Below are 27716 nucleotides of genomic sequence, written 5' to 3' on the forward strand. Positions count from 1 at the left end.
CCGTGTCCCCGGGCTGAGCCCCCCAGGCCATGCCCGTGCCCGCAGCCCCAGCCCCCCAGGCCATGCCCGTGCCCCCAGGCTGAGCCCCCCAAGCCATGCCCCCGTGCCCCCAGCCCGAGCCCCCCAGGCCATGCCCGTGCCCCCGGGCTGAGCCCCCCAAGCCATGCCCGTGCCCCCAGCCTGGCTGAGCCCCCCAAGCCATGCCCCCGTACCTCCATGCTGAGCACCCCAGGCCGTGCCGTGCCCCCAGCCCGTGCCCCCAGCCCGAGCCCCGCCGCCCCGCCGCGGGCCGGGCTCGGCTCGCTCACTGCGGGGTCCCGCGGGCCCTGCGGGGGCTCGGGGCGATCCCTCCCCGGCGCGGGGCGGCTGCAGCGCCCCGGGCCCGGCTCAGCTGCTCCACGGAGGCTTCGATGTGGGCGAAGCGGTCCGAGAGCCGGCCCAGCTGCTCCTTCAGGCCGCGGAAGTCCCGGTACAGCTCGTCCAGGGCCCCCGACAGCGCCGGGATCCTGCGGGCGCGGCGGGGTGAGGACAGGGAGCCCCGGATATCCCCGAGGTGCCCAGCTATCCCCGCAGGGACCTCACCGGCCGTAGTCGGGCAGCACGCTCTGGTGGTCCGACAGCAGCAGGTTCCGCAGCTGGGACGTGATGGCGAATTTCCAGTTGTCCAGGACCAGCGTCAGGTTGGCGCAGCCCCTCGCCGCGGCTCTCTGGGCTGGAGGGGCCGGGCTGGGACCAGGAGCAGCCGCCAGCAGCAGGAGGCTCACCCGGCACCGCCCGGCCCCGCACCGGGCCAGCTGCCCGGTCAGCGCCCGCCCCGAGGGAAGGGGTCCCGCGGGTGGCAATTACCGTCCGCTCCATCGTGCCCCGCCGCAGGCCGCCGGCCCGGCCGGGCGGCGCAGCCCAGGGCGGCGAGCAGCAGCAGCGGCAGCAGCCGGGCCATGGCGGGGCCGTGTCCCCGCGTCCCCGGGCGCTGCTGTGCCCCGGGCAGGGCAGGGCAGCCGCCGCCTCCCCGGTCCCGCGGCCGCTCGCCGGGCTGCGCTCCCCGGCTCTGCCTCCCGCCGCTCCCGCTCCCCCTTTTCCAGGCTGCGGCTGGCACCGGGCCCGGCCTCACGCGGCTCCGGGGCTGATTGCAAACAGACCGCGGACACGAGCCCGGACCACAGTCCCGGCGGGAGCGCGGAGATGGAGTGCAGGTGGCACGGCCCCGGGGAGCAGGGTCCCGGCAGGTGACAAAGCACAGGAGGCACGGTGCTGTGTCCCCCTGTTCCAGTTGGGAACACGGGGCGTCCTGGTCCCATCCTGGCACAGATGACAGAGCAGAGGTGGCACCGTGCTGAGGCACAGCGTCCCACCCATTCCCATCGGGAACACAGAGCATCCCAGCCCCACCCGAGGTGACAGAGTGCACAAGACAGCAGTGGGACACAGGGTCCCCCAGATTCCACTGGGAACACAGAGTATCCCAGCCCCATCCTGGCCCAGATGAGGGAGGCAAACACTGGAGTGCAGCGTTCCCCAGTTCCTGTTGGGAATGTGGAGCACCCCGGGACAGGTGACAGAGTGCAGGAGGCTCTGGTTTGAGGTGCTTTTATTCCACGTTACTTGCAGCCCCCGTGCCTGGGTCAGCCCAGCCCGGCCCGGGCACCCCCAGCGCTGCACCCCCAAACCCCAGCACACCCAGGGGAAAAGCAACCGCAGCCCGGAGCCGGGCCTTGGGATGAAGCCTTTGGAAAGCCCTGGCGAGGGGCAGGGGATTCCTGCCCCACTGGGGTCTGGGCAGTGCTGTCCTGGAGCAGGACAGGCCCTCCGGACCCCTCCCATGAGGGGACTTGGGGCAGTGCTGGAACTGGTGTCCCCGGGATTGAACCAGAGCCGGTGGAGCCAGGGCTGGGGAGCTCCAGGGTGGGCCTGGGGGTCAGAAGCCCTCTGGGAGAGGAGGCCTGAGCCCCTCCAGCATCCGCCTGCCCCTCTCCCCTGCCCAGCAGTGCCCAGGGCAGCCCCAGCTGGGGGCTGAAGGGAGGCTGAGGGCAAGACCCCCGAGCCCCAGCTCCGGCCAGGACACGCTCCAGAGGGATGGGAAGGCACCAACTGAAGGACTGGCTCCCAGGGCACTATGGAGGCGAGGTGGGTGCCTGAGTTACGTGGCTGCCCCGCAACCCTTCCCTGGGAGCCCAACCATGCACACCCAGAGGGGACACGGCACCCGGAGGGGACACCCCTCCCACAGCGCCCACGGGGTGCCAAAGCTCACCAAGCAATGCCAAGCCACGAGCTGGCACGTGCCCACCCCATGCTCGGTGTCCAGGGGTGCCTGTCCTGCTCTGGGAACGTGACAGCCACCTGCCCGTGCCACCGGGGCCGGCCAGCGCCGGAGCTGTCGGGATCCAGGCACTCAGGCGGGCAGGGAATGAGAGCAAAGCTGTGGGCAGGGAGATGCCAAAGCCTCCCTCTCCCCTTGGGTAGGAAGCGGGCACAGGCAGCTCCCTAAGCCTCCCAGCTCCCCCAGGGCAGGCTGGCAGCAGCTGAGGGTGGTGGGGGGCCAGCCCAGGCACGGGCTGAGGAAAGCGTTGGTTCTCCGGGCTGGGAGCCCCCAAAAGGGAGCGAGGAGTAACTGGGGGGCTGGAGCCACCCGTGCCTGGCTCCGCAGCCCGGGCTGGAAGCTGAAGGGAGGAGCGGGAAGGGACGGGCGCCACGCCGGCCGCTGCGGGTGGCCCCCGACAGGAGCGGGGCTAGGAACGGGGCAGGCTGCACATCTCGCAGTGGTCCGTGCCCGGCTGGTTCATGAAGGTGCAGTGCTGGCAGGGCCACATGGCCGCGGCCACGGCGTGCGACGAGCCCCCCATGGCGCCGTACTCCTGCAGTCCCGGGAGCGGGACACCCACCGTGCCTGCGGGAGAGAGCCCGGGGCAGTGCTGGGATCCTGCTGCACATCCCACCCTGCAGCCCTGCCCCAGCCCTGGGAATGCTCCAGGCCAGCTTGGATGGGGCTTGGAACAAGCTGGTCAGGTGGAAGATGGCAGGGGGGTGGGATGAGCTTCAAGATCCCTTCCAACCCAAACTATTCCAGGATCCTGTGACCAAGGAACAGCCTCCTCCACGTGAGCCTGCAGTTGCCTCTTTGGCAGCTTGGGAGCAGCTCCCAAGCCAGCTCAGCCAAGGGACACCCCTCCCTGAGGGACACCCTGCCCCAGGGAACTCTCCCCCTCTTACTGCAGAGCTGCTCGATGGTCGCCCACTGCTCCGATTTTTTCCAGGTCTGTGCAAGCTCCTCATTTTTAGTCCTCACGGCTTCCAGCAACAAGCTGATGCTGTCCTGGAAGTCACAGGTAGGAAATGAGCACTGGGGACCCCTCCAGTGCAAGGCAGGACCCTGAATCTGAGCTGTTCCCCCTTTCCCAACATCCCTGGGGTGCCCCAGTTTATCCCTCTGCTCCCCAGCATTCAGACAGATCCCAACACCCCAGAAGCTCCTTTCCTCTGCTTCCAGAACGTCTTCCCTACCCCTGTGGGCCAGTGTCCCAGCACTGCGGGCCAGTCCCAACTTCCAGAGATGCAATCCTTCTGTGCTGGAGTGCTCCAGCCCCCATCCCTGTTCCCATCCTGATCTCCAGCTGCCCACGGTCATCCTGGCTGCCTCGCACATGCGCAGCCTCTGGCAAGCCCGGCCCAGCTGCATCTCACTGGGAAGCTCCGGCGGTGCCGGGGCAGCCACCGGGGCCCCGGTGCCCAGCCAAGGGCAGCAGAGCTGCACAGCCAGGACCTCGCTGGCCTTGAGCTCTGGGGGCTCTGATCTCCTTATTGTTCCCACCAAATTCCTGATTCTGAGATAATTTTTAAAACATTTCCAGCTCTGGAAGCTGCAGCCAAGTTGGCTCTGGGATCATGTGGACAACCACCCCCCACAGTGCTCCCAGCAGCTCAGGGGCTTTGTGTTTAGAGTTCAAAAAAGCTTTTAAAACTCTTTAAACCTTCTCCCAACAGCTTGGTTGGGAAAAGCCAGCACGAGGCCCTGAGCAGGGTCATGGGATGGCAGGAACAGTCACCTCCACCCTCTTGAGGGACTCCTGGAGTGGCTGAGGGCCCCGGCATGGGGGGAATGGTGTGGGGACAGGACCCTCCCAGCCCCGTTACATACCCGCAGAGGCATGACCTCGTTTGTGACCAGGAAGAGGAGCAGATGGAAATCGGAAATGATGTCTAAGAAAATGGAGGAAGTATTTTGGGACAGGTACGTGGCCAAACTGTGGAAGTCCTGGGGAGAGGGGAGAGTAATGAAGAGAAGTCAATTCCTGTTTGGCCACTAACAGATATTCCTGTCCCTCTGGATAATGTCTGCAATTGTCTGCAGGGACATTCCCAAAATCAGGTCTCTGCCTGGCTGACTGAATCCCAGCTAACAACTTTCAGGGAAATCTCTGGACCCACAGGAGCTCCTCTTGACCAACTCCAGCACCCACAGAGCTGATCACAGATCCAAGAGGTGCTGAGGGGGAGCCAGGCAACTCCAGCCTTGTTCCTACAGAAAAGAGGGAGAAGAGGACATCCCATCCCACCCCCTGCCTTGGCCTCTTGCAGGAACCGCTTTCTGTGCTTAAAGATTCCATCCAGGAAGAGAAGACAGGAACAGACCCCAGTCTCTGCAGGTCTGTGCTGTCACCATGGGGCTGGAGCCCCCTGGTCCCTCTGGAGCTGCCTGGCAGGTGCAGGGAGCCCGGATCCCATCGTGGATGTGGCAGGAGCTCAGCACTGGCCGGCAGTCGGCATTGGCATGCAGACACTGCTCCGTGCAGGAAGGAACTTGGCAGGCTGAGCCGGGAAGGGGTGACTTGAGGGCACAGCTGTCCCTCTGCAGATGTCTGAGCACGAGGGAAGCAGAGCCCATCCCCAGGGAACCCAGCTCCGTCAGGAATTGCCCCTCACCTGAGTTTCACCCAGCACATCGCGGTTCTCGATGGGAAATGGGTTTTGAGAAATAGAAAAAGTGTAGACTGGATCCTTGGGGAAAGTTGTAGTAATCTAAAAAAAAAAAAAAATCCAAGGAAGGATGATCAGAATCCAGTGGGATAAGGGAAGCCAGTCCAGATAGCTGAGAACAGCCACAGCCATGATCCCAGCTCAGCCAAATAGTGAGGCATCCTGCAGGGATCTGATGGCTTTTAATTGAATTTGAAGTGATATTCCATCACCACACCTCTTGGCTCCCTTTCTAAGGAAGCTGGAGGGACATGATGGGTTTGGTCTTGACAGTTGCCATGGAGAGCATCCCTCTTTGCACAGGTCACAGCAATTCTGGCACAGCTGTGCCCTGTGCCAGGCAGCTGCTGCTTCAGGCAGGTCCTGGGGGGATCCTAATGCATGTTCCACCCCTCTGTTTTCATCCCAGTGACACCCCAGGTATCCCAGGAACAAGTGCCTTCATTCCTGCAGGAATTCCTTTGCTCTGGCACTGCCTATGCCAAGGGCAGCTGGACCTGAGAGGTTGCTCCAGGTGGATCTAATGGTTGTTGGCACAACCCCCAACTCCAGCAATATCATCTGGCATCCCAATTATTTGCTTTCCTGCCTTCCACGCCGTAACTCTGTTTCCCAGCCCCAGGGCTGAACTGTGCCGTGCCTGGCAGCAGCTCTGCTCCGGCCAAGCTGTGCCAGAGAGCAAATTCCCTCCTCCAAGAAAAGGCATTTCTGGACGACCTGCTGAGTCACTCAAAGGAGATGGATCCCTAATTGCTGCTCTGGAGTTTCCTCATTAGGCAGTCCCCGGGACACGGGTCTGTGGGGCTGCTGCTTCCCGGCCATGTGGCTCTGGGCCAGCTCAGAGCCCTGATAAGGCACCAGGCAGTGCTTTCCTGGAAAACAAATGTGTTCCTGGCACCACACCGACCCCACAGAGCAGGGCAGCCACCTCCCTGCTAGGAATGCTTGGCAGCAGCAGGCAGAGGAGGATAATCTGTCTCAGGAATCCCTTCCACTGGGAGTTTCAGAGGTGGGTTAGGAGTTTGCTCCCCTGTGGCCATCTCCTGTGGGAAGCAAACGTGCAGGGAATACTCACATCTATGATGAGGTACTCGACCGGCAGCGGACGAGCTAGCTGGGTGATCTCGTTCCCAAACTTGTCTATGTCCTGAAAGAAAAAAAGTTGGGTTATTCCTGAGCATGGAAGTGGTGTGAAACCCAAAAGATGCTCATGCAGAATCCTGTGCTCTGGCACATCACTGAGGGTGTGGAAAAGCACGTGGATGGGTGGTGCAGGGCTGCCAAATTCCCTGCTGCTCCCTGGGGCTGGAGATCTTGTCTCCTTGTGAGCCAAGAGAGTGTGGAGTCACAAACCACCTTGGCTTGTCTCCCACTAGAGAGAGGCTTGGAATTATCCACGGAGTGTAAAGGTGGGATTCCTGGGGTTGTTGGACTCTGTGATCCTTGTGCATCCCTTCCAACTGCAGATATCCTGTGATTCCCTGATTTTAAATGCCTTTTAGGCAGCAGCTCCATCTTCAAGAGAGGAACAGGTCACCTCTGCCTCCTCAGCCCAAGCAAACCTGCCTTTCTGCAAATCCAGGAGTGCCTCAACCAACTCTCCATCTGGGAATTGGGAATCCAGGCCCTTTCTCACACCCAGACCCTTGGAACCAGCACATCCCATGGCGTAAACTTGTTTTGCTTTGCCAGACGAAGGGAACATAAAGTTTAATTAGGCAGACAAACGGCCGGCATATGTTCATTAATCATAACCTGACAATTAGACGTGATTGATGTCAAACACGACGGGTTCAAACGCCGCTTCGGAAATAAATCCCGGAGAACTGACACTTTTCATTAAAGATTCCGTACAAGGGGGTTGTGTTTTCTCCCTAAATCATCACTTAACGTGGCATAAATCATTCATGGAGCCCCACATAAATCATACACCCGTAATTCCCAGTCAGGGACGTTGTACTGGACGATCCAGGGGCTCTCAGTGGTGGAAGCTGGATCCGGAGCTGTCACCCCCACAAAGGTGACAAAGCCCCGCTCTTCCCGTGTGGGATGGGAGCAGCATTCCATGGGCTGAGCCAGGGAGCACCATGCAGGGCTCCGCTGCCCACGGCTGACTCCAGGACTCCCTCCCCTTTCTCCCAGCCGTGTTTTCTCCCGGAGAGCACCACTCCCCCGCTCTCCCTGGTGTTTACACAGCACAGCTATGCGGAGCAGCAGCCAGCACCATGCCTCTCCCAGTCAGACCTCGCCCCAGCAGGCTCCAGCACGCTGCTCCCCTCCAGGCACAGCCCCCCTTCCCGACCCCCTCCCCAAGCAGCCCCTGTCCCCAGGAACTGTTCCCCCTATAAAAAAATCTCCCTTCCAGTCTTTGAAGCGCCTTTGAAAGGCAATCCTGATAAGGATCTTTGCTCCTCGCACATGACAGGTTGTGGCCTCAGATCTCTCTGGCTCTGACAGGAGCTGGAGGAGCTGTGGAGCCTTTTTTTGGGAGATCACAAGACCCCAGAGCCAACCTGCTTCTAGATCTCAGTGATACCACAAGAGACAGGAATCAGATCCAATCAGCTTCCCAAACACAATCCTGCCCCTGCATGAAGGGACCTGCAACAACTCATGCATAATTAGCCCATCTGGAATTTATTTTCCAATCTAATTAAGTTCTAATATGCAGAAACATTTTCCCAGCACCTGTTGGCTTTAATCTCCCACCATGGGGATTTCCATGTTAAATGCCTGCTTTTTCATGGCATGCTGCTGAGGCCTCCAAGACATCCACAGACTGGAACCTCGCTCTCCCCGAGCTGAGGACATGCCCTGATCCTGACAGGACAGTCTCCCCCAAACCCCAACATCCCTTTCCCACCACCACGATTATTTAATTATATTTTAAAGGCCTTAATGAACATCAAGTTGGGATTGTTGAGAGAAAGATGCTTCTCCTGAACTTGGCATCACCAGGACCCTCCCAGCATCCTGTTATTGCTGCAGCCTGAGACCTTCAAAGCCCAGTGGCACCAGCTCTGGGAAGCCAGGAAGAGGTTAATGGAGTGAGAAGCATTTGGCTTCAGGACAAAAATCCAGCATCAAGGCCTGGAGGGTCTGGACAATGTCTCATCCCAGTGGAGACTGCATCAAGGCTGGGGTTAGAGCCCTTCAACCCACTGTTTGGAGGCAGGAGCTGCACAAGGATGAGGGAGAACGGGGAAAAGGGTAGGAACACAGACACCTTGGCAGGATGGAAAAACATCTGGGTGGCCCCAGGATTATCCACGGAGGATGAGGGTAACAGCCAAGTGAGGAGGCAGGGGAGCTGCCAGCCAGGAGGGAGGCTCGGGATCCGCATCCCAGGACAGCTGTGAGCGTCCCACGCTGTCACCATCCCACGCTGTCACCATCCCGTGCCGGGAGCATCCCGCATCCCACGCCGTTATTCCCGACCTGCTCCCTCTGCTGAAGGCACGGCGGAGCTCGGCAGCCATCTGTCCTTCCCATGTGTGAGTAAATCCCAGCTTTGCTCTTCCCTCTGCTGGATCCAGGCGCCTTCCCGGGCAGTCCTGCCCCTCGCACGCGCAGCGCGGCTGAGGCGCAGAAACGGAGCGACTTCTCCAAGAGCAAGTGACAGGTCAGGGAGGGTTGAAACCCTCCCCAGGAGACTCCTGCTGAGCTAATCCAGCGTCCTCCTCCCAGGAGCATCTGGGACATTTGAGGCTAAGGCGGCTCATGAGCCGGTGGGAGGGCAGCCAGGGAAGTCCTTCCCCGTCAGTGAACACTCCCCGCAGCCTGGCTCTCCCTGGGAAGAGGATTTCCAATGCCATGGTAGGACAGCCTGCCTCAGAGGTCCTGCTGGGCTCTCACAAAAGCAGGGCCTTTGGCTTGGGCTGTCCCAGGGAGGGATGGGACACATGCCACTGGTGCCAGGCCACGGCTCAGCCATGGCTCAGCCGCAGGAGACTCAGAGCACGTGCAGGACTCGAGGGCAAAGGGCTCTTGCAAAACGCTTGTAAAAGGCTTTTGTCTTACACCATCCCAAAGAAACTCTGGGGCAATGTTAAACCATCCCATCCCAAAGAAACTCTGGAGGCACATTAAACCATCCTAAAGAAACTCTGGGGGGATCTTAAGGCAGCTGGAAAATGCCATTCACTGCGAGGATGACGATGACATTGTATTTGCACTGAGCTGTCACAAATACCTGTCATAAGTGACAAAGCCCGCCAGCCCCCAAATCCAATTATCCAGGAGTTTTAAAGTGTCTGTAAAACACCAGGAATCTCTTCCCACAGTTGATGAAGTTAATGCTGGAGCAGTTCAGCACTGCAGAGTTCCAGTGGACTGGGAGGAGGTGACAGCTGGGATGTGGTGCAGCAACACCACATCCCAGGGAGGGATCCCCCAGCTGCACCCTGAGCACTCCCTCAGTGTTGAATATCAACCCAAGGTACATTCTCAATGAAATCCAAATCAATCCAGCTGCTTCCTAAAACCAGATGGACAGAGGAGGCTGCTCAAGGACAGAAGACAGGATGGAAAATCGTGTGGAATATTCAGCCAGGCTCACCCTCATCCAGCTCAGAAACTGGGTGAAGTGGCTGTTGCAACATCATCATCTTCACTCACAGGGTCTTTATCCCAGCCTGTGTCTGTCTGCACATCATGGACTCGTCCCTGAGCTCTGTGTGCTGAGCTGGCCAAGCAGCACGTGCTGGTTTTGCCCCGCTCCAGCTGGAACCAGTGCTGGGCCATGATGCTTCCCAGACACCCCTGGAGGTCAGCAGGGATCCGTTTTTCCTCCTGGCTAATCTTACCTGGGAGGAGGCACCTCAGAGCAAAGGAACTTGTTTTCACAGTGCCCAAACCCCTCGAGATCCCCACTAGAGCAGAGCTCTCCCTTCCTGAGCCAGGACAGCAACGGCTGCATGTCCAAAGCCAATTCCATGGGGGCGGCTCCTTGGAGCAGCAGGCCAGGAGCCAATGTAAAGGGAATGGTAAAGAAATACAGAAACAACCCAGATGCAGGCTCAGGAAAACCACAGGACAATGCCAGTGCCATCAGCTTTCCCATTTCCATGGAAGAAAAGCAGCTCCTTTTCCCATTTGTAAGCTGGAGGTGAATCCACTGTGCTGCCCTCGGACAGATCTGAGTTCCACGGATCCTGCCTCACATCTGGCTGTTCTATAAATATATCCACATGCCACAAACATCAGTCTCCTGGTCCTCATCCAATCAGAATTAATTTGTAGAGCTCCTTTCATCCTAAAGGGCTTTTCAGAAGAATATTTGGATATTGTATGGGAACGCACATGGACTTTTCTCTGCACAGTCCCAAAGAAAACAGGAACTACTCCAAAGTGCAGCTTTCTCCCCAAAACTTGCTGCTGGGGGGGGCAGCACAGAGGGGAACTCCACATCTGGGGACAAAGGGAGAGCAAGGTACTGGACCCCAAAGATTCCATCCTGTGCCGCCAGATTCCTGCTCCTCCTGGAGCTCACTGGGGCTCGGACACGGCTGTCACCATCCCAGGATGAGGCAGTTTCTCTGATCTCAACCCCTGCACATTTAATGGGACCCCAAAGGTTTCCCAAGCCAGGAGTGACAAAGCTTTCCACAGAATTAAGAACATTCAAAAATAATTGAAGGATCCTAGAGCCAAATCTGCTGGAGGCTGAGGGAGAATCCCACCCGGCAGGGCCATCCTCGAGCACTCCTGAAAAGCGCAGTCAGGGAGAGAAGCTCTGAAACATGAAATCAGCTGCAGCCTGACCCAGTGAATCAGTGGATGATGGAAATTTCCACGGAAGGCTGGAGCCATCCATTCCCATTTTGTTTATCTCCCTGCTTTAGATTAGAGATGGGAGTGAAGCCCTTCTGGGAACACCCCCCGGCTTCCTGCTGCTCCCAGCACCCCGGGTGGGCCACATGTGGGCCACAGAGCTGCGGGACCTCCTGTGAGGCTGCCCGAGTGTGGCACAGCCCGGGCTGCTCCTGAGCAGGATCAGGGCACGCCAGGAGATGATCTCACCCTCCTCAGGTTCAGGGCCAACCTCTGCACACCCAGCTCTGCTTGGTTGTGATCAGCCCTGGCTTATCAGCTCCTAGGAGGAAGCTGCCTGCTCCAGAGAGAGCAGGATTCCATCTGCTCTCCCTCTCCAGTGCTGGAATCAGCCCAGAGGTGTTCCCTGTTTCCAGGTGGGGCCAAGGCAAGCCAGCAGTCTGGCACCAAGGAGTGGAAGGCTCAGAGGGAAAGCAGCACTTCCCAGTTCCACATTCAGGGCATGCAGGAACACCCTGATCAGCTCTATTCCCATTGCTGAAGCACAGTCCCCTCATTCCACTCCTTCCAAACAAAGGCAGCTTTCCTTGTCCTGTGCTCCTTAAAGGACAGCATTACCACAGGCAGCAGGAGCAGACAGGACAGGAAGGAGATAACTAACGGGGTGATGGATGGCTAATTAGCCAGCCAGCAGTGCCATTAATTAACTCTCTGTCCCTGCTCATGGGGCACCAGGAGCCCTGGGCTGGAGCAGCAGCGCTATCGGCATAGGCAGGGAGCCTGATCTAGAGCTCCCAACTCGGCCATGCAGGCACAGGAGGGGCTGAAGGGCTCCAGGAACAACTGGCAAGAGAATAATGTCATTCCATCCATCACCAACAACCCCCAAGTGCAGCAGGCAGGGACAGCAGTGACACCTCATGTCCTTCCAAGACCCCTCCTGCAGAGCTGCTCCAGCTCTGGGCTCCTCAGCACTGGGAGGATGTGGAGGGGGTATTCACCTGGAGATACTTACTTGGAGAAGTCTCCAGGGAGACCTGAGAGTCCCAGTGCCTAAAGAAGCTCCAAGAAATCTGGAGAGGGACAAGGGGTGGAGTGACAGGACAGGGGGAATGCTTTCCCACTGCCAGAGGGCAGGGTTAGATGGGATATTGGAAAGAAATTCTTCCCTGTAAGGGGGATGAGGCCCTGGCACTTTACCCACTATACCACTTTACACATCCCTGGAAGTGTCCAAGGCCAGGTTGGATGGGGCTTGGAGCAACCTGGGATAGTGGAAGGTGTCCCTGCTCACGGCAGGGGTGGAACAGGATGAGCTTTAAGGTCCTTCCCAACCCAAACCATTCCACGACTCGAGGACACCGAGTTATTCTGGCCCTGCTCTGGATGCACATTCTCCCTGCTGCTCCTCAGGATCAGTGCTTGGATGCAGGGGCACATCCTGGAGCTGCAGAAGCTCAGGCCTCAGCGCTCACCTTGTAGAAGACATCAGGCACGTACTGCTCGCTGCTGGACTCCTTGGCGTAGCCCAGCTCCGGCGCGTCCCGGCAGGGCAGCAGGCACTCGTCCCGCACCAGGGCCATGCACTGGTTCGACACCTGGTACCCCTCAAAGTGCACCTGGTTGTCAGGACCACCTGGAGGAGGACAGGATGGTTAAAGATCCCAGGATCACCGAGGTTAGAGAACAGCTCCAAGACTCATGTGTGACTGATCCGCACACTGTCACCCAGGCAGACATCCTTGGGCACCCCCAGGGGTGGGGACTCCATCTCCCAACCCTTCCCATGAAGAAATTCTTCCTGAAAATCCTGCACAGGGGTGATTTCCCTGGTGTAACTCCAACTGAAACAACTGGAAGAGCAGCACAAAGGTTGGACTCGATGATTTTGGAATTCTTTTCCAACATTAATTCAAAGAGTCCATGATTAAGCACAAAGCTAACAGTGATGAATACTGAGATGAAGCTGCTGGTGCTGCTGCATGGCAAGAATCTTTGGCAAGAATTCCCTCTTAACTCCGTATTTTTATAGCCACACACATTTCCACAATTATCCCAAGAGCACAGAGCCCAGGGAACAGCAGGGATGCTCTGCCAGGAGCTCCAAGGAAGAGGAGCTGCTTTTGGGGGCTCTGACATAATCTTCCACTACCCTGCAGGTATCTCCTCCTCTTCCAAACAAAACTCAGGCATGCAGCTCCTGTGGGCCTGTTTCACTGCCAAGGATCCCTGAGCTGCAGATCACCTGGTCATGCCAGGCCTGAACAGTGTTTTCTCAGCCTGTACTGGATGGTTTGGTGGAAATCTGACATGGAAAGTGGGAATTAAGAGCCTGGCTCATGGAAGGATCACATGCTTGGCGCTTTCATCTGGATAATGTAAGCAACATCAGGTCATGTGTCACTGGAATACAACTGGAAAGAGAGGAGGGAGGCAGATGGCAGGAAAACATTACTATTTCCAAAGCTAGGAATTCAGGAGGGAATAGGAATGAATCCATGTGGAGGATTTAAAGGCAAAGTTGAGGCAAACTATCCAAATACATTTCTGCAGCACAAAAAGAGGGACTTGAGTGTTTAAATAGAACCTGCTGGGCTGATTGAACAGAGGAGAATTAAATTAGCTGGAACAGCAAAGAGGAAATATTTCTTTTCTACCCTTTGATCTGTAACCTCAATCACTCACTGCTCCAGAACAAACACTCCTAGAAATTAAACATAGACCAGGATGGAGGAAAGCCTGAACGCAGTGTTTGCTCAGTAAAACACCTTGTTTTTTTAAAAAAAAATTAAATAAATAAATATATAAGAAAGAGAGATACAGATCTATATTTAATGAGAGATGGATGTGTTTTGCAGTCTGGAACATAATGAAACTAAACTAAAAAAAGAACTTTTTCACTGAAAAAAGGCCCTGGGAACCCTTACAAAGCCAGGCTCAGGGCAGGCAATGTCCCATCCCACTTTCACTTTTCACTCTGGATGTTATTTGGAAGTCATGAGGGTTTTTTCATTGTGTTAAACAGAGCCAGAACCAGCGATTCCGCTCCAGGGAAGGTTTAAATGAAGACATGTGTCATCCCATGGAGAAGAACAGAGTGAACTGGGAACACTCCAGCCCTCCCAGCACATGCCAGTGTCCCCCCTCCCAGCCCAGCCCATCTACAGTGCCTCTGGAGACTCCCTGAAAACAGCTAAAACCAGAGGATTTAACCATAAGCATTTTGCAGGAGCTTCTGTTTTACTCAGCCAAAAAAATGTTTCCAAACATTTTTTTTTTACCCCTGACAGACTTTTTTTCCCCTGTCAGGTTTCCCTGACAGCAACATGAGGGAGGTAAAGATCCCTCCTGAAGGAGGAACTAATCCATAACTCTGGAGTGTTGTGGTTCTGCACTGCTGCTTCCAGGCAACAGAATTTGGAGCTTAAGGATTTGAAATAAAAAGTGAGCAACAGTTGTTGCCCTGGCTGCAGGCAGAGAGTGATTTCTGGGTCACAGAGGTGGGGCTGAGCCTCAAATAAGTCTCTTTAAACAGTTGTAGAGTAAAAACCAGGCAAATAAATAATGAGTGAGTATTGTAGAGAGGATAAAACAAAGAATGAGGAAGTATTTCAGTTGATAGAGCAAACCCCTTGTTGAATAGGACAGATGGGGAGCAGGACATGTGATTTTTGACATATTTTTCTACTGACAAGAGGTAATTCAGGTGAAGCCTGGAGAGCTGAGGCCAATTTGTACCTGTAGCCACAACTGTGACAAACTTGGATCCAAAGTGCCCATCGGGAGAGAGGCGACAGATGTTGGGCTGCTGGTTCTGGAAGTTGCCAGCTGTGATGCACTCCTCTGCACTCAGGAAATACGTGTCCTGAGGGGAGAGCATGGACTCCAATCAGCCAAAGGACAAGGTGACGTAGCCCAGACCTATTTCCCTGAGCTGCAGCCAAGGAAAACGACCAACACCCCAGGAAAACAGGCTTTCGTGGAAAGCTGCTGTGGAGCCCGGGACAAGAATGTGACCTATCAGCTCTCCAGCTCTGGGCTGGCTCAGGACTGTCCCATGTTGAGTCCCACCCACCTCTACACACCTTTTTTTTTTTTTTTTTAAATCAAGTTTCACTTTCCAAATATGGGTATCACTGGGTTTACAAGGACAGGAAGCTGAGGAGGTTGAAGTTTGAGGCATGTATGTGTCACAAAGCCCAGCCCATGGGAACATTCTCTGAGTCACTCTGCCTCACTGGGTTTGTCCCTCACATCCCACTCCACTCCCTGGAGTTTTCTTAGCCCTAAAAAGGGCAGGGATAGATGAGATTTCGGGGAGAAATTCTTCCCTGTGAGCAGGGTGAGGCCCCGGCTTAAGGTGCCCAGAGAAGCTGTGGTTGCCCCTGGATCCCTGGAAACGTCCAAGGCCAGGTTGGACAGGGCTTGGAGCACCCTGTGAGCACACAGTGAAGTTATCCCTGCCCATGGTGGCACTGTATGGGCTTTAAGGTCTCTTCCCACCTGAACTATTCCATGCTTTCATGAGCACCATTTCCTCAAAGCAGGAGTGTGAAGGGCTCCAGCAGCCCTACTTCCCAAACAGCTCAATCCCTAACATTTCCAAGGGTTCCAGCTCCTTTTCCTTCTGAAGTGCCTGGAAAACCCCTTCTCCCAAGAATTCCAGTGCCACCTGCAGCCATGGCTCAGCTCTCTGCCTGGCTCAGGAGCTGGAATTCATTGGGAATTTGCTGGGTCACACCTGGATCTCACCTTGTTCCTGCTGTATCGAACGGTGCCTTTCCGTGTGTCTTCCGAGACCAGGTCAGTAAATATCCAGCCAACCTACAAAGGGGATGGAGAACGTTGCTTTGAGGGAAAAAGGACAAAAAAAAAGAAGAGGAAACCAGAAGAGCTCAGACATTTTCTGTTCACAGGACACGATGTTCTTGGCTCCTCTCGGCCCTGTGCACACTGCCTGCAGGAATGGCTCTCCCAGCTGTGCCGGGCTCCTTGGAATCCCATTTCCAGGAGCAGCAGCATGCCAGCTGGCCAGCCAGGGCACCTGCAGCATTGGGTTTCACTATGGAATATTTTTTCATGGAAAGATCTGGAGGCTGCGAGAGGCCTCTGTGCCACCAGCCGCTCCCACCCCCAGCATTTCCTACGGAGAGTTTGGAGCGGGATCCGGCACCTGGGGCTGACAGAGCACTCATGTGGCCCCAGTGTGAACCTCTCACACAGTCCCACTCTGAACCCTGCATGCACTGGTTAAGAGAAAGCTCGTACTGGAGTGTGCCTTGTTCCAAACTGGAGTTGGCACTGACCCCAGAAAGCACACTCCTGCTTTTTGTGGTACAAACACACCTCGGAGTGAATCCTTTCACACGTGTGTGACGTGTGTCCAAACACCTTGGGATCAATCCTTCCACAGAGCTGTGACATGGGCACACACCTAGGGATGATCCTTCTCCACCCAGGTGCCAATCCCAACTCCCACAGCATTAACCCTTCTAAGGCAGAACTGATCCCAACTCCCCCAGAGCCCAGGCAGACCAAACCCTGCAGCCAGCACTTGGTGACATGCTAAGTCCCATGGATTAAAAATATCTGATGGGAGAACATGGAAATAAATAACACTCTGAGTTTTGCTCCAGCCTCTGGCGAGGGGTGGGATCTTATCTGAGAGAACAAAGCTCTCCCCAGATGTTTACAGTCTGCACTGAGCCTTCTGCCAGGCGGGTTTTCTCCAGCAAGTCAAATCTTGTTTGTGTACATCCCATTCCTGGCATTCCCACCATACCAGCGCTGCTCCCAAACCGGAAAACATCAGCGCAGGTCGGAGGGCTCTCAAGAAATCAGGGAATTCTGATGGGATCACTGCAGCTGAGGGGGACCTGCACCCCTAACCCCACACAGCACTGACTCCCTGCAGCACCAAGGAGGGGAACACAATCCAAGGGCAGCCTCTGCTCCTGGAAATGGAGCACACAGGCATCTCCAGCTCCATCTGGGCCAAATTAGCACTTGCCAGGGAGATGCTTCCAGGAATGACTCCTGTTGGAGGGGAAAGAATGGGAAGATAGAGTTTGTGCTGTTTTGTCCCTGCTACTGCAGCCACACAGCCCTTTGAGGGGCCTGTGCTCAGGAAAACCCACTGGATTTGGGTTTCAGACCTAAATATTTACCAGCCGATGACACCTTAGCAAGATTTAGGTAGCCTAAAGGGTCTTGGATAAATCCATGGAGCTGGAGAGAATTGCTGACCACCTCCCTGTCCCACACAGACACACGAGATCCGACACATCCTGACCTTTCTCAGGCCGAGCTTTGCTGCGATCTCATCCACAACCTCGGCTTTGGGATCCTCCAGGATCTCCAGGCTGTTCTGGGTGCCAATCTGCAGCAAAGAGACACAGGTTAGTGACACAGAACTGGGGAAAAACCAGAGCAGCCACTGTGGGCAGTGAGGCAGAGGCTGGGAGCAGAGATCTGGGCTTCCCCTCAAGCATCACCATAGACTGGTGTCACCCCAGAGACCTCCCTGTGCCACTCTGCTCTCAAGCCACACTCCCAAGGATCCATTTGTTCCTTTTCCACTGACAATCTGTTGGATTTTACTTGGCAGCCGTGCAGAAACCATGAGGAGGGAAATACATGAGGAGCACTTGGCTGAGGAGTGGTGCCGTGCCCCACCTAGTGGGGATTCTGGCTGCTCCAGCCAAACTCATCAGCTTCTCCATCATTTTGTCTTCAAATCATTTAGACTTCATTCTATCTGATTAAGCTGCTTCAGTTTTCCCAGAGAGCTGGTAAGGAACTGAAAGAAGGGATGCAACTGTTTTTTCCTAACACAGAATCTGCTGGAAAACCAGGAATCAAGAAAAGATTAGAAGTGAAATCCGACATTACAGTCACCATGGATTTCAATCATCTGAGGGTAAAAAACAATAAAAAGCAAAATAAGAGTTTAAAATTCATTCTGTGGCTGCAATGGATGGTGATGTTAAGGACATAAATCATGTCCTTTTTTCCTCAGGACAGTTTTCCTTGGGGAGCTGCAGCTGGAAATACCAAACTTAAAAGCAGTTTGTGTGCTCCCTGATCCTGAGTCAGCACTGAGGGCCCTGGGTCTCACCTTTTCTCAGAACAGTTTTCCTTGTGGACCTGCAGCTGGAAATACTGTGGGAAGTTTTCCAAATTAAAAAGGTGTGTTCCCCAATTCCCAGTGGCCCCCAAGGGCCCTGCCTCTCACCTGGGGGGGTTCATAGATGGCCGCCACCTCCGCCCGGATTCCCAGCGGGATGTCTTTGTGCTCCGTGTACCGGCCGTACAGATATCCCAGATGCTGGTTCCCTGTCTTCCTCCAGAAGTCTAGGAAGCGATCTGCAATTGTGTGGTTCTCAAACATGATGTTGTCAACATGCCTGTATTTCTGTTTGACAAAGTTCAAGCGTCAGGCCGTCCTCCGCTGGCTCCGGTCCCTTCCCAGGACACACGCCACCCTCCGGAGCTGGATCCTGCACAGCAGGGCTGGGGGAGGCTGGGGACTCCCTCCCTCTTCCCTCTGCTCAGCTCCCACCCTCAGCACTGCTCCCTGCTCAGCCTGGGGCGTGGGATGTGCTCAGCACCCCCAGCGCCTCGGGGGTTTCACTGGGACCAAGAGCCTCTGCAGGGAAAAGGACACGGAAATTTAGGAGGAAACCAGCAGGACCTGAGTGGCCTTTTGGATGATCCCGTGAGGAAAACCAGCGGGATTAACCAGCAGGATTCATCACCAGTGCTGCTAGCTCAGTCCTCACGCTGGGAGGAAATTCTGACCCAGGACATTTTGAAGCCCATTTAGCAAGGTCTGAAGACCTGGAGAGGATTGCCCTGACACCTGGAGGCTTTGTGCTCCTGGCTGGCTTTTTTGGAAGTCACCTTTCCCAAACCAAAAGCCAGGTCCCCTGGCAGGTGCCCAAGCTCCTCTCACCTGTCGGTTGAGGGTGATGGCGCTGGGCTGGCACTTGGTGCAGATCCCCTCGGGCCAGGGAGGGTGTCCCTCACACCCCGACTTGATCTTACAGCTGATGTTCTCCAGGGCTACAAACTTCCCTCTGGGAGAGGAGGGAGGAGAAACAGGGAAGAGAAACAGGGAACAGAAAGAAAGAAATAAGGATGAGAAGGGGGAGAAGAGAAGGAAGAGGGGGAAGAGAAACAGAGAACAGAAAGAAATAAATAAGGATGAGAAGGGGTAGAAGCAAGAGGGTGAAGAAAATGAGGAGGGTGAAGAGAAGGCTGCTGTTAGCACAGTAAATGCTTTTGGAGCAATCATTTATGGAGCCTGTGGGAAGTAAGAGATCGTAGCACCACAGCAAATCCTCCTTTCATGTGCACAAGGCTTCCTGGAAAGGGAAATTCCCTTCAAATGGAAGTCTCATGGACTTGAGCTGCATCTCCCAAAGAGATTTTAAAAGTCTCAATGGTATTGAGGAATGGCAGGGAGAAGATTACACCTCTGTGTAACTTATGTCCACCAAGTCTGAGAAACAGGCTTGGAGCTTGGTGTAATTAGGGAACTTCTTTCCTTCCATCTGGCCTTCCCTCCCATCAGGAGTGTTTCCTGGAAGGAATCATATTGCCACAGGAAAAGAATAAACTGAAATAAAATTGGGACATAAAATAAAAAGACAGACTTAAGTTTTCCCTCCTGCCTTTTCCTTTTAACTTCAACTTTTTAATGTGTTTTTTCCTCCTCCGTTTGCCATTCAATCCTCGTGTCCAACACTGAGATCTGTCTGTACTTCCATTTGTGCTAAAAAAACCAAAGCTCCAACCAGATTCTCTTAAACCCAGAGATTTCCTTACTTGTCTGCCCCTCCAGTCAGCTTCCTGATGTAGGCATGGAATGACATGTGCTTCACAGGAGGCTCCAGATGGTTCAAATAATCCTCATCGAAGGGCTGCCAAAAACACCACACAGAGCAGAGCCAGGTCACACACCTGTCTGATAACACCCTGATCCCTCAGCAAATGCATGTTCCACACTCAACCCTACCAATGTGGAAGCAATCAAGGAAATTCAGGCTCATTTGCAAGGCAGCTACTACTGGGATGCAAACAGTGGAGCTTTACAACAGGGAGTTTTATGGTGGCCTCCTGCTCCGGGAACAGATTGGCCCCACAAATCAGAATCTCAAAGGCAAAAGGCTTTTTCCTTTCAATATCTAACAACAAACAACAGACCCAGCTGTTCCAACACGGTCAAGGACTCCCACAGCATTTCCAGCAGAGGGGAAGAGCCATCCTGGCACAGCAGGATCCCCTCTGGAGGGGTGGCTGCTGCTTCGTGGCATAAATTACACAGCCCAGAACGTCTGGAGGCGTGACTAAAGCTGCTAAACCATGGAATGGTTTGGGTTGGGAGGGGCTTTAAAGCCCATCCCTTCCACCCCCTGCCACGGCAGGGACACCTTTCCCTATCCCAGGGTGCTCCAAGCCCCATCCAGCCTGGGCTTGGGCACTTCCAGGGATTCAGGGGCAGCCACAGCTGCTCTGGGCAATCTGTGCCAGGTGGGAAGTGCTGGGATCCAGGAGACAGGGGACAAAACAAGAAAATCCAGGGCAAAGTGAGGACTGAGGGAGAATGGAGCTTTTTTGAAGCACTTTCGGATAAACTCATTACTGCAGAAAACCAGCTTTTAACCAGGATCAACCCAGGGCCACAAAGATCTCAAACTTCAATGATCCCAGAACCCAGGAGTGCAGCTGTGGCAGTGGAGGACAGGATTCCAGCCTGGAGCTGCCACCTCCTGGCAGGCACCATTCCTAGGAAAAGTGTTCCTACTGGGAGGAACTGGGGTGAGTCTGTAGCACCTTCCTGGGGCTCTTACCTCCAGTGGGACACAGTGCACACATTTGCCCAAGGGGCCGTGGCGACACCTGGGCAGAGAGAGAGAACTGGGGTTAAATCTCATTTCACCTGGAAACTGAAGGAGGAATAAATCTTATTTAAAGGCTGAAAAATCAGCCTGTAAAAGTGTCTCTGGAGTAAGTTTGGTGTGGAAGATCTACACAAGCTCTGAGCAGTTCTCCAGTCCCAGCGTGTCAGGGTGATTTTAACAAAAAGCCACCCAAAATGTTCCTCCTTTATCAGGCAGGGCAGGAACAACCAGGGAAGTGTGTGTTTAACAGGCAGATAAAGTCCTGATGGGTAGAGTTACAGAGGGGAAAACATCTCCTTTTGTGGTGACTGCTTTAAAAAAACCCCTAAACTAACGCCAGGTCGGTGCTGGTTTCCAAAGGAAGGGCCCAGGAGAGGAGCAGTGAGCTTGGGCTGTGAAACAATGGATGGGATCCAGTTGCAGGAGTTCTTTTAAGGATGTTTTGTGGCAGATAATGTACAGAAAGGAGAGTTAAATGCTGCTGAAGCACTCAGCATCCTTCACTGGAGATTGATCCACACTCCCAAAGGCAGGAACCAGCCCAGACAACTCCTTTTATCCTCAACACCCTCCCCTGGGCCTCGGCTCCCTGCTAGGAATAACTCCATCAATTCCTCTGGAAAATGTGGGCAAGTTGAAGGCAATATTTCTTCCACAGAGTGCTGGGGTTGCCTTTTTGCTCCAGTGATGTGACAGCCCATCACTTACACTCAGCTGGGAAGGTCAGGGAGGATTCTCCACAAACTTCCTCATTGCTGCAGCACTGAGGATAAACCACATGGAGCACAACCCCAAGGGGAAGGACAAACCATCCTGTTTTAGCAGGAATTCCTGACTTTAAAAGTTTCCCTCCAAATTTTCAGGAGTTTTAGTCCAGAGGGTTCCAGCCCCAAGGCCACAACCAGTGCAGATATCAGGCCAGGACCCAACTGGGTCATTAACACTGAGCAATAAAAGACCCCTCCCAGCAGAGGATGTTTTAGCAGCACCAGAGCAGATTTTGGGTGGGTTTAGCTCGTTGTTGTGTTATTTTTTGCATAAAGAGAAGCTGCTTTGTTTCCCTAAGCCTCTTGCAAGGAAGAGCTTTGAGGAAGTTGGACTTTGGTGCATTTTTGTGAGCAAAGGGGACTCCCTGGTTTCCTGGAGAGGTCAGGCAGACATGATGAAGGGAAGCCAGAGCAGGCAGAGACCCAAGTCCCACTCCCAAACCTCTGCCATTGGATACCTCCACTCCTTCCCCTCAATTCCATGTGTTCCCTTATGAGGAGTGGCTGAGTCTGAAGGCAGAGTCCTCCTGCTTGGGACAGCAAATCCTGGAATGCTTTGGGTTGGGAGGGACCTTAAAGCTCCTCCTATTCCACCCCTGCCATGGGCTGGGACACCTTCCCCTAGCCCAGGGTGTTCCCAGCCCCATCCAACCTGGCCTGGGGCACTGCCAGGGATGCAGGGGCAGCCACAGCTGCTCTGGGCACCCTGTGCCAGGGCCTCACACCCTTACAGGAAGAATTTCTTCCAAATCTCATCTACCTCTGCCCAGGAAAAATGCAGAATGTTCATTCCAATCTAGAGAATTCCGGTGCTTTATGAGCACAAAATCCAGGAGCACAAGAACCAGGGTCTCCTCCATCAGAGCAATGGTTGCTCTGAGCAAGTCCTTCCTGCCAAAAACCCTGGGATTTGGGCATCTGCTTCCTCCCTGGGCTCACCAGGACTCCACTGAACCTCCTGGGACAACAGCAGGGGCTGTTTTCCCTTGAGAAGGTCCCCAGAGCAGTCAGGATGGAGCCAAGGGCAGCACCCACAGGAATTTCCTGACTGCTGGGCTGGGCTGTGACACTCCAGGCTCTGGTGAGCCCCAGCTCCATGGGCAGGACCACGACCCAGCCCCACTTACAGCTGCTGGTCTCGGTTCCGGTAAATCTTCCCATCCTGTTTGATCAGGTACTGGTCAATCTCATCTTCCACTACCTGGGGAGCCCCCCCAGGCCGGGAATTTTGGGAGACAGAGGTGTCCATGGTCTCTGAGGAGGAGCCAGCTGGGCTGGAGGGATACAGGAACAGCATATCCCCGTGCCTGCAGGGTGGGAAACAGCACATGGGAACTGTGGGAGACAACAGCCAGGAAGCTGGAGGTGCTTCCCAGCAGGCAGCCAACTTCCATGGAAGAGCAGGGAATGTGGCACAGGTTCTAACCAGGCCAGCACAGGTGGCACTTGGGAGCTGAGCCACCTCTTCCTGCTTTTATTTGCCATAAATGCAAATCCTTCCAGCAGGAAACAAAGCTGAGGGAAAAATACGGAGGAGGGAGTGGAGATGAAGGAGTGAAAACAAGGATGTGGGAGAGAAAGCTGGGATGAGGTAGGGAAAGAAGGGTGAGGGAGGGAAAGTGTGTGAGGGAAGGCAGGGGTGAAAGGGTGAAAACTGGGATACAGGAGGGCAGTGGGGGAATAAGGCAGGGAAAGCTGGGGATGAGAGAGGCAAAGTGGGGATGAGGCTGGGAAAACTAGGACAAAGAGGTGAAAGCAGGGATTAGGGAGGGAAACTGGGATGAAGCCTCCCCACAGCAAACACACCCCAAGGAGTGACCCAAGGAACAGCCACCACCTCTCCCGTGTCCCTGTGACCCCCAAGGCCCAGGAGTGACACTGGAAGCTGGGAACTCCTGGGATGTGACTTCTCCCATTCTGGAAGCTCCAAGCAGAGCCTGTGTGGTGAGGACTCACTTGATCTTGAGCAGGTTGAGGGATTTGTTCTGTGCCGCCGTGATCTCGCCGGTCCTGTTGCGGTTGGTGTACACGGAAAAGCCATTATTCCTGAACCCAAACTCCTTGGCCACCTGCAACACGGGGAAAAGAGACAAGGTGTGAGGTGTGAGCCTCCTGAAAGGGGCTCAGAGCCACAGCTAGCCCCAGAGACCTTCTCCTCCAGCAACTCAGCTCAATTCACCCCCATTCCTGAGCTCGGGATAACAAGAGATGGAAACACCAGGAAAAACGAGCAATGGATTAAACAGGAGCTGAAACAACTTCACCAGAACTGTCCCTGCCTCACACAACACAAAGGCAGAGTTTCAGCTGCAGCCAGGCAAGCACTGCACTGTGGGAACCCAGAGCTTCCCTCTGGCTGCCCTGGCAGGGGTCAGGAACCCCCCTGGACAGAGCCCCCAGAGACACTGTCTGTGATCTCTGTCTGTGGAAAAGAGTTTTCCATCTTACAGGATGAATTACCAGCTCTGAGTGTTTGATATAAGTAATAATTAAGTGTGGCACGGGCGCAGAAGTAAAATTTTAAGTTTCTAGATTAGGGGTTCAAAGAGGACAAGATGGAGGAAATTGGGTGTGCCTTGTCCTTTTTCTCCTCCTTCATGCCCTCCATGTCTCACTGTGGTGTTGGCATTTTTCTGTTGGTTCAGGCTGGGGACACACTGCCCAACGTAGGTGACAGATATTGGCACGTTATTGTAAATGCAGCCCAGGGAGTTTCTGGTATTGAATGTTTGTCACATCCCACTGAGGGCAGAGCCCCACACGCTGCCCTGCAGGACAGAGCTGGGCAGGGCAGCAGAACATGTGAGAGATAAACAGAATAAACAACCTGGAAACCAGCACAGACCAATTATGGCTTCTGCTTTGGCAGGGGGCTGACAGAGACTTTCTACAATCTCAGGATCATCAATACCTCAGATTCCAACACTACACAGCAGCAGGGGGAAACTTCTCCACTATCCCAGTGTTCTTGCTCCAGCTGCACAACACACACCTCCAATCACTCCCATCCTCCTGCCACCAGAATTCCACAATCCACACCTCCACCTCTGTGGATCTTCTGCCCTCAGCTCCATTCCCACCTCCCAGCTGCTTCACTCAACCTCTTCCTGCTGTTCTGTCTGGTTTTCCCCCCTTTTCTCCTCTCTCCCATGGAATTCACTCCCACAACAGCCACCCCTCAGTCCCCAGGCAGGTTCTCCCAGCTCAGATTAAGTCTCATTTACTTGGAATCACTCCAACATCTCTTCCCAGCAAATAATTGGCAGATTTAGCTCCTTGAGAACTTCATCAAGTGGTGTTTAAAGTTTGTCCATTTGCCGGGTTTTGCCCTAAATTCTGAAGGGAAAGGCCTTTATTTTTATTAACAAAACCAATCCCCTTGCCTTTGCTCCGAGTCAGGGACGGGATCCTGCCCACAGGACAAATCTGATGAGCCACAAAGAGCTGTCACATGAGCACAGCCATGAAAAGCAGTTTTTTTTTCCTGTCAGCTGTGATTTGCAGCACTGAGAGATCCCTTAGAATGGGATCCTTTCACAGGGATCAGCTCCTGTTCCCCAGGCCACAGAATTCCATTTTTGGGGGCAGACAAATCTCACAACACACTACCAGCAGGTTGGAGCTGGTTCCTGATCCTGAGCACAGCCAGAGTGACTTTTTTTGGTGCTTTTCCCTGGGATGTGCCACAGGAGACAGGGAAGATTCTCCAGCCCTTTATTCCTTGAGCACTTCTGGAGCAGATCCAGGTTAATTCCTGGTATGGAAGCAGCAATCTGACACCTCTCTAATTACAGCTGTCCCCCTAAACACCAAACCCAGCCCCTGGCCGAACAGTCCAGCATTAAAATCCACAGTACAGGTAGGAGAGACCCGGATTAAGATAAAACACAGACCTCAGGTGGGAAAATTTGCCACTTTCCTCTTTGCAAGCAAACCCTGTGGCAGGAAATAAACCCCAACATGTGTGTGCTGCAGCTCAGCCAGAGGCCAGAGCCCTCCCCAGGTGAACAGGCAATTCCAGGTGCCTTTGTCCTGGCAGGAAATGTTTTCCAGCCCGAGTAACCCGAGCTCTGGAAAGCAGCAGCTCGTTCTGCACAGGCTCCAGAGGTCCTGGAAGCTCCTCTTGCCTTGGCTGAGGCTGCAGGGAGTGTCCCTGAGCCAGCCCTGGAAAAGAGCAGGATTTTCCTGGCCAGGTGGGAACGCTGTCCTGTCTGGGCCACAGCTCCAGCCCAAGCTGTGACTCACAAAGGGAAGGTTCCCACTGCTGCCATTCCCTTCCCTGCAGGAATACACATCATGGAGCAAAGAACCCCCAGGCGAGGGCTCCAGAGGAACTCCAGCAGGGGAGCAAAGGGACAGCTGCTCCCTCCTGCAGAGCACAGAGCAGCTGCACCACAGCAGGCCCAGCCCCATCCCCAGAGCTCCCACCTGCCGTGCTCCCCTCCCAGGAGCTCCTGGGGGCTCACTGCATCCCTCCCCTGCTCTCTCCAAGCCCAGACTGGAATCCCAGGAGAGCACACAGCCCACCCAAACGATATTCCAAGCCCCAACCCAGCAGCTGAGCCAGCCTGGAGCAGCAGGTCTGACCATCCCACAGCTCCCCTTCTGCTTCCCAGCTGCCACTTCTTTGGGAAAACCCCAAAAAGTCCTTCCCAGGAAAGTTCCCATCCTGGGAAGCTGCAACAAAGAAGCTGAGGGAGTTTTTTCTTTAAATTTGTCATTTTCCCTCTGGAGCAACACAAGGTACACCACCCAAAGTGTGGTTTTCCACATGGAATGCTGCTGCCAGGGGGGTTAAACACGGATCTGCCAAGGGACAGAGGCAGGGGAGCCCTGCCCCATCCCTGGGGAGGCACTGTGCACCCGGGGTACCTTTTTGAGGAACGTTCCCACCGTTTCTCTCTTGGTGGCCGTGATTCTCTTCACTCCCTCAGGCGACTGCACACGGATAATCTGGGAACGAGGGAACAGCGGGTCAGGAACGGGGACTGAGCCCACCCTGAGCCCCCAGCCTGCTGTCCCCTGCTCCTCCCTCCTGCTTCCCTCTTCCACAGGGCCTGGAAACACCAGGCAGCAGCTCTGGGGCAGCTCTGGGAGATGTCTGTGAGCACGGGGGGAATCATTCCAACGCTCCAGGCTCTGGGCACGAGCTGGCACCAAGGAAAGCACCTTTGGCCAAAGCTCTGACCTCAGAGATGGAACGAGACCTTCAGGAGGCTGGATCTGACCTTCTCAAGGGAGTTTTCCACACAGGCACCGGCCCAGCGGGTGTTCCTGGGCACTGCCCCGGTCGTGGCTGAGCCCCGGTAGCGAGGGAGGAGGGAGAGACTCCAGCGGCCCCCGGGAAACCGGAGCTGCTGGTCGGGGGAAACAGGGAGGGGAATCCTCCGGGGACAGGTAGGGAAGGGACAAATTAAATCTCGGTGTCCCCGGAGCGCTGAGGAGCAGCGCTGGGACTCGGGCGGTTCTAGAAGGGACGCTCAACCGCGGCTGGGTGACACGGGGACACGGGCAAGGCACAGGCACGGGAGGGGCCACGGCGAGCTGCCCGTGTCCCGCCGTCACCCCTTTCACTCCGCCGCTCCCTCCCGGGCACCAGCCCGCCGGGATTCCCTCACCGGAGCGAGCAGCCCCGAGCCCCCCGCCGCAGCCCCGCGCCCGCGGCGCCGCTCGGGGCCTGCCCGGCCCGGCCAGCGCCGGCCCCGGCCCCGGGCCCCCGTCCCGGCCCCACAGGAATCTGCTGCCTCATCGCCCCTCCCCCGGCCGCACTCACAATCGTCTCGGCCATGGCGCTGCCCGCGGGCCGGGGCTCGCCGCGCCGCACTGCCACGGCCCGCTCCGCTCCGCTCCTCCCGGCTCCTCCCGGTCCCTCCCGGCCCCTCCCGGCCCTTCCCGGCTCCTCCGGCCCGGCCGCCGCCTCCCGGGACCGGCCCGCCCTCGCGCCCGCCCCCCCGGCCCCGCGCCCCGCGCCCGCGTTCCGCCGCACCAAGGTTCCTACCCGGCGTCACCGCCAGTCGTGCCCCCCGTGCCGCCTCGGTGTCACCGACACAATGGTCCCCCATGCTGCCTCGGTGCTACAGACACAAGTGTCCCCTCCCAGCCCAGCGCTCGCTCTTTAGTTCCGCCCGCAGCCAGCGCCCCCGGTGGCCTCGGAGGGGTCGCGCGGTGTTGGAGGGAGGGAGCGGGGCCAGCTGTGGGGCAGGGGGGATCGGGGCCAGCTGTGGGGCAGGGGGGATCGGGGCCAGCTGTGGGGCAGGGGGGGATCGGGGCCAGCTGTGGGGCAGGGGGGATCGGGGCC

At 55.7% G+C, this 27716-nt stretch overlaps 2 protein-coding genes across 2 annotated transcripts; both read right to left on the bottom strand.

Moving 5' to 3' along the window:
* Nucleotides 1-184: 184 nt before the first annotated feature.
* Nucleotides 185-1580, bottom strand: LOC146765806 (uncharacterized). The gene is made up of 3 exons (XM_085556627.1): nucleotides 847-1580; nucleotides 583-712; nucleotides 185-506 (listed from the first exon to the last, which is right to left on the bottom strand). The coding sequence occupies exons 1-3, from the start codon at nucleotides 1376-1378 to the stop codon at nucleotides 305-307; spliced, it is 864 nt and encodes a 287-aa protein (XP_085412753.1). The 5' UTR covers nucleotides 1379-1580; the 3' UTR covers nucleotides 185-304.
* Nucleotides 1572-27352, bottom strand: NPLOC4 (NPL4 homolog, ubiquitin recognition factor). Its single transcript, XM_021534175.4, has 17 exons — nucleotides 27192-27352; nucleotides 26291-26371; nucleotides 23375-23487; nucleotides 22546-22725; nucleotides 20601-20649; nucleotides 19576-19670; nucleotides 18701-18824; nucleotides 17981-18160; nucleotides 17039-17125; nucleotides 15499-15570; nucleotides 14485-14611; nucleotides 12222-12382; nucleotides 6050-6121; nucleotides 4921-5016; nucleotides 4136-4252; nucleotides 3211-3313; nucleotides 1572-2887 (listed from the first exon to the last, which is right to left on the bottom strand). Exons 1-17 carry the CDS (start codon nucleotides 27204-27206, stop codon nucleotides 2730-2732), a joined length of 1830 nt encoding a protein of 609 aa, XP_021389850.1. The 5' UTR covers nucleotides 27207-27352; the 3' UTR covers nucleotides 1572-2729.
* Nucleotides 27353-27716: the final 364 nt, after the last annotated feature.

This window comes from Lonchura striata, chromosome 18 (genome assembly GCF_050655825.1).
Source record: "Lonchura striata isolate lonStrDom1 chromosome 18, ASM5065582v1, whole genome shotgun sequence".
Taxonomy (NCBI): Eukaryota; Metazoa; Chordata; class Aves; order Passeriformes; family Estrildidae; genus Lonchura; species Lonchura striata.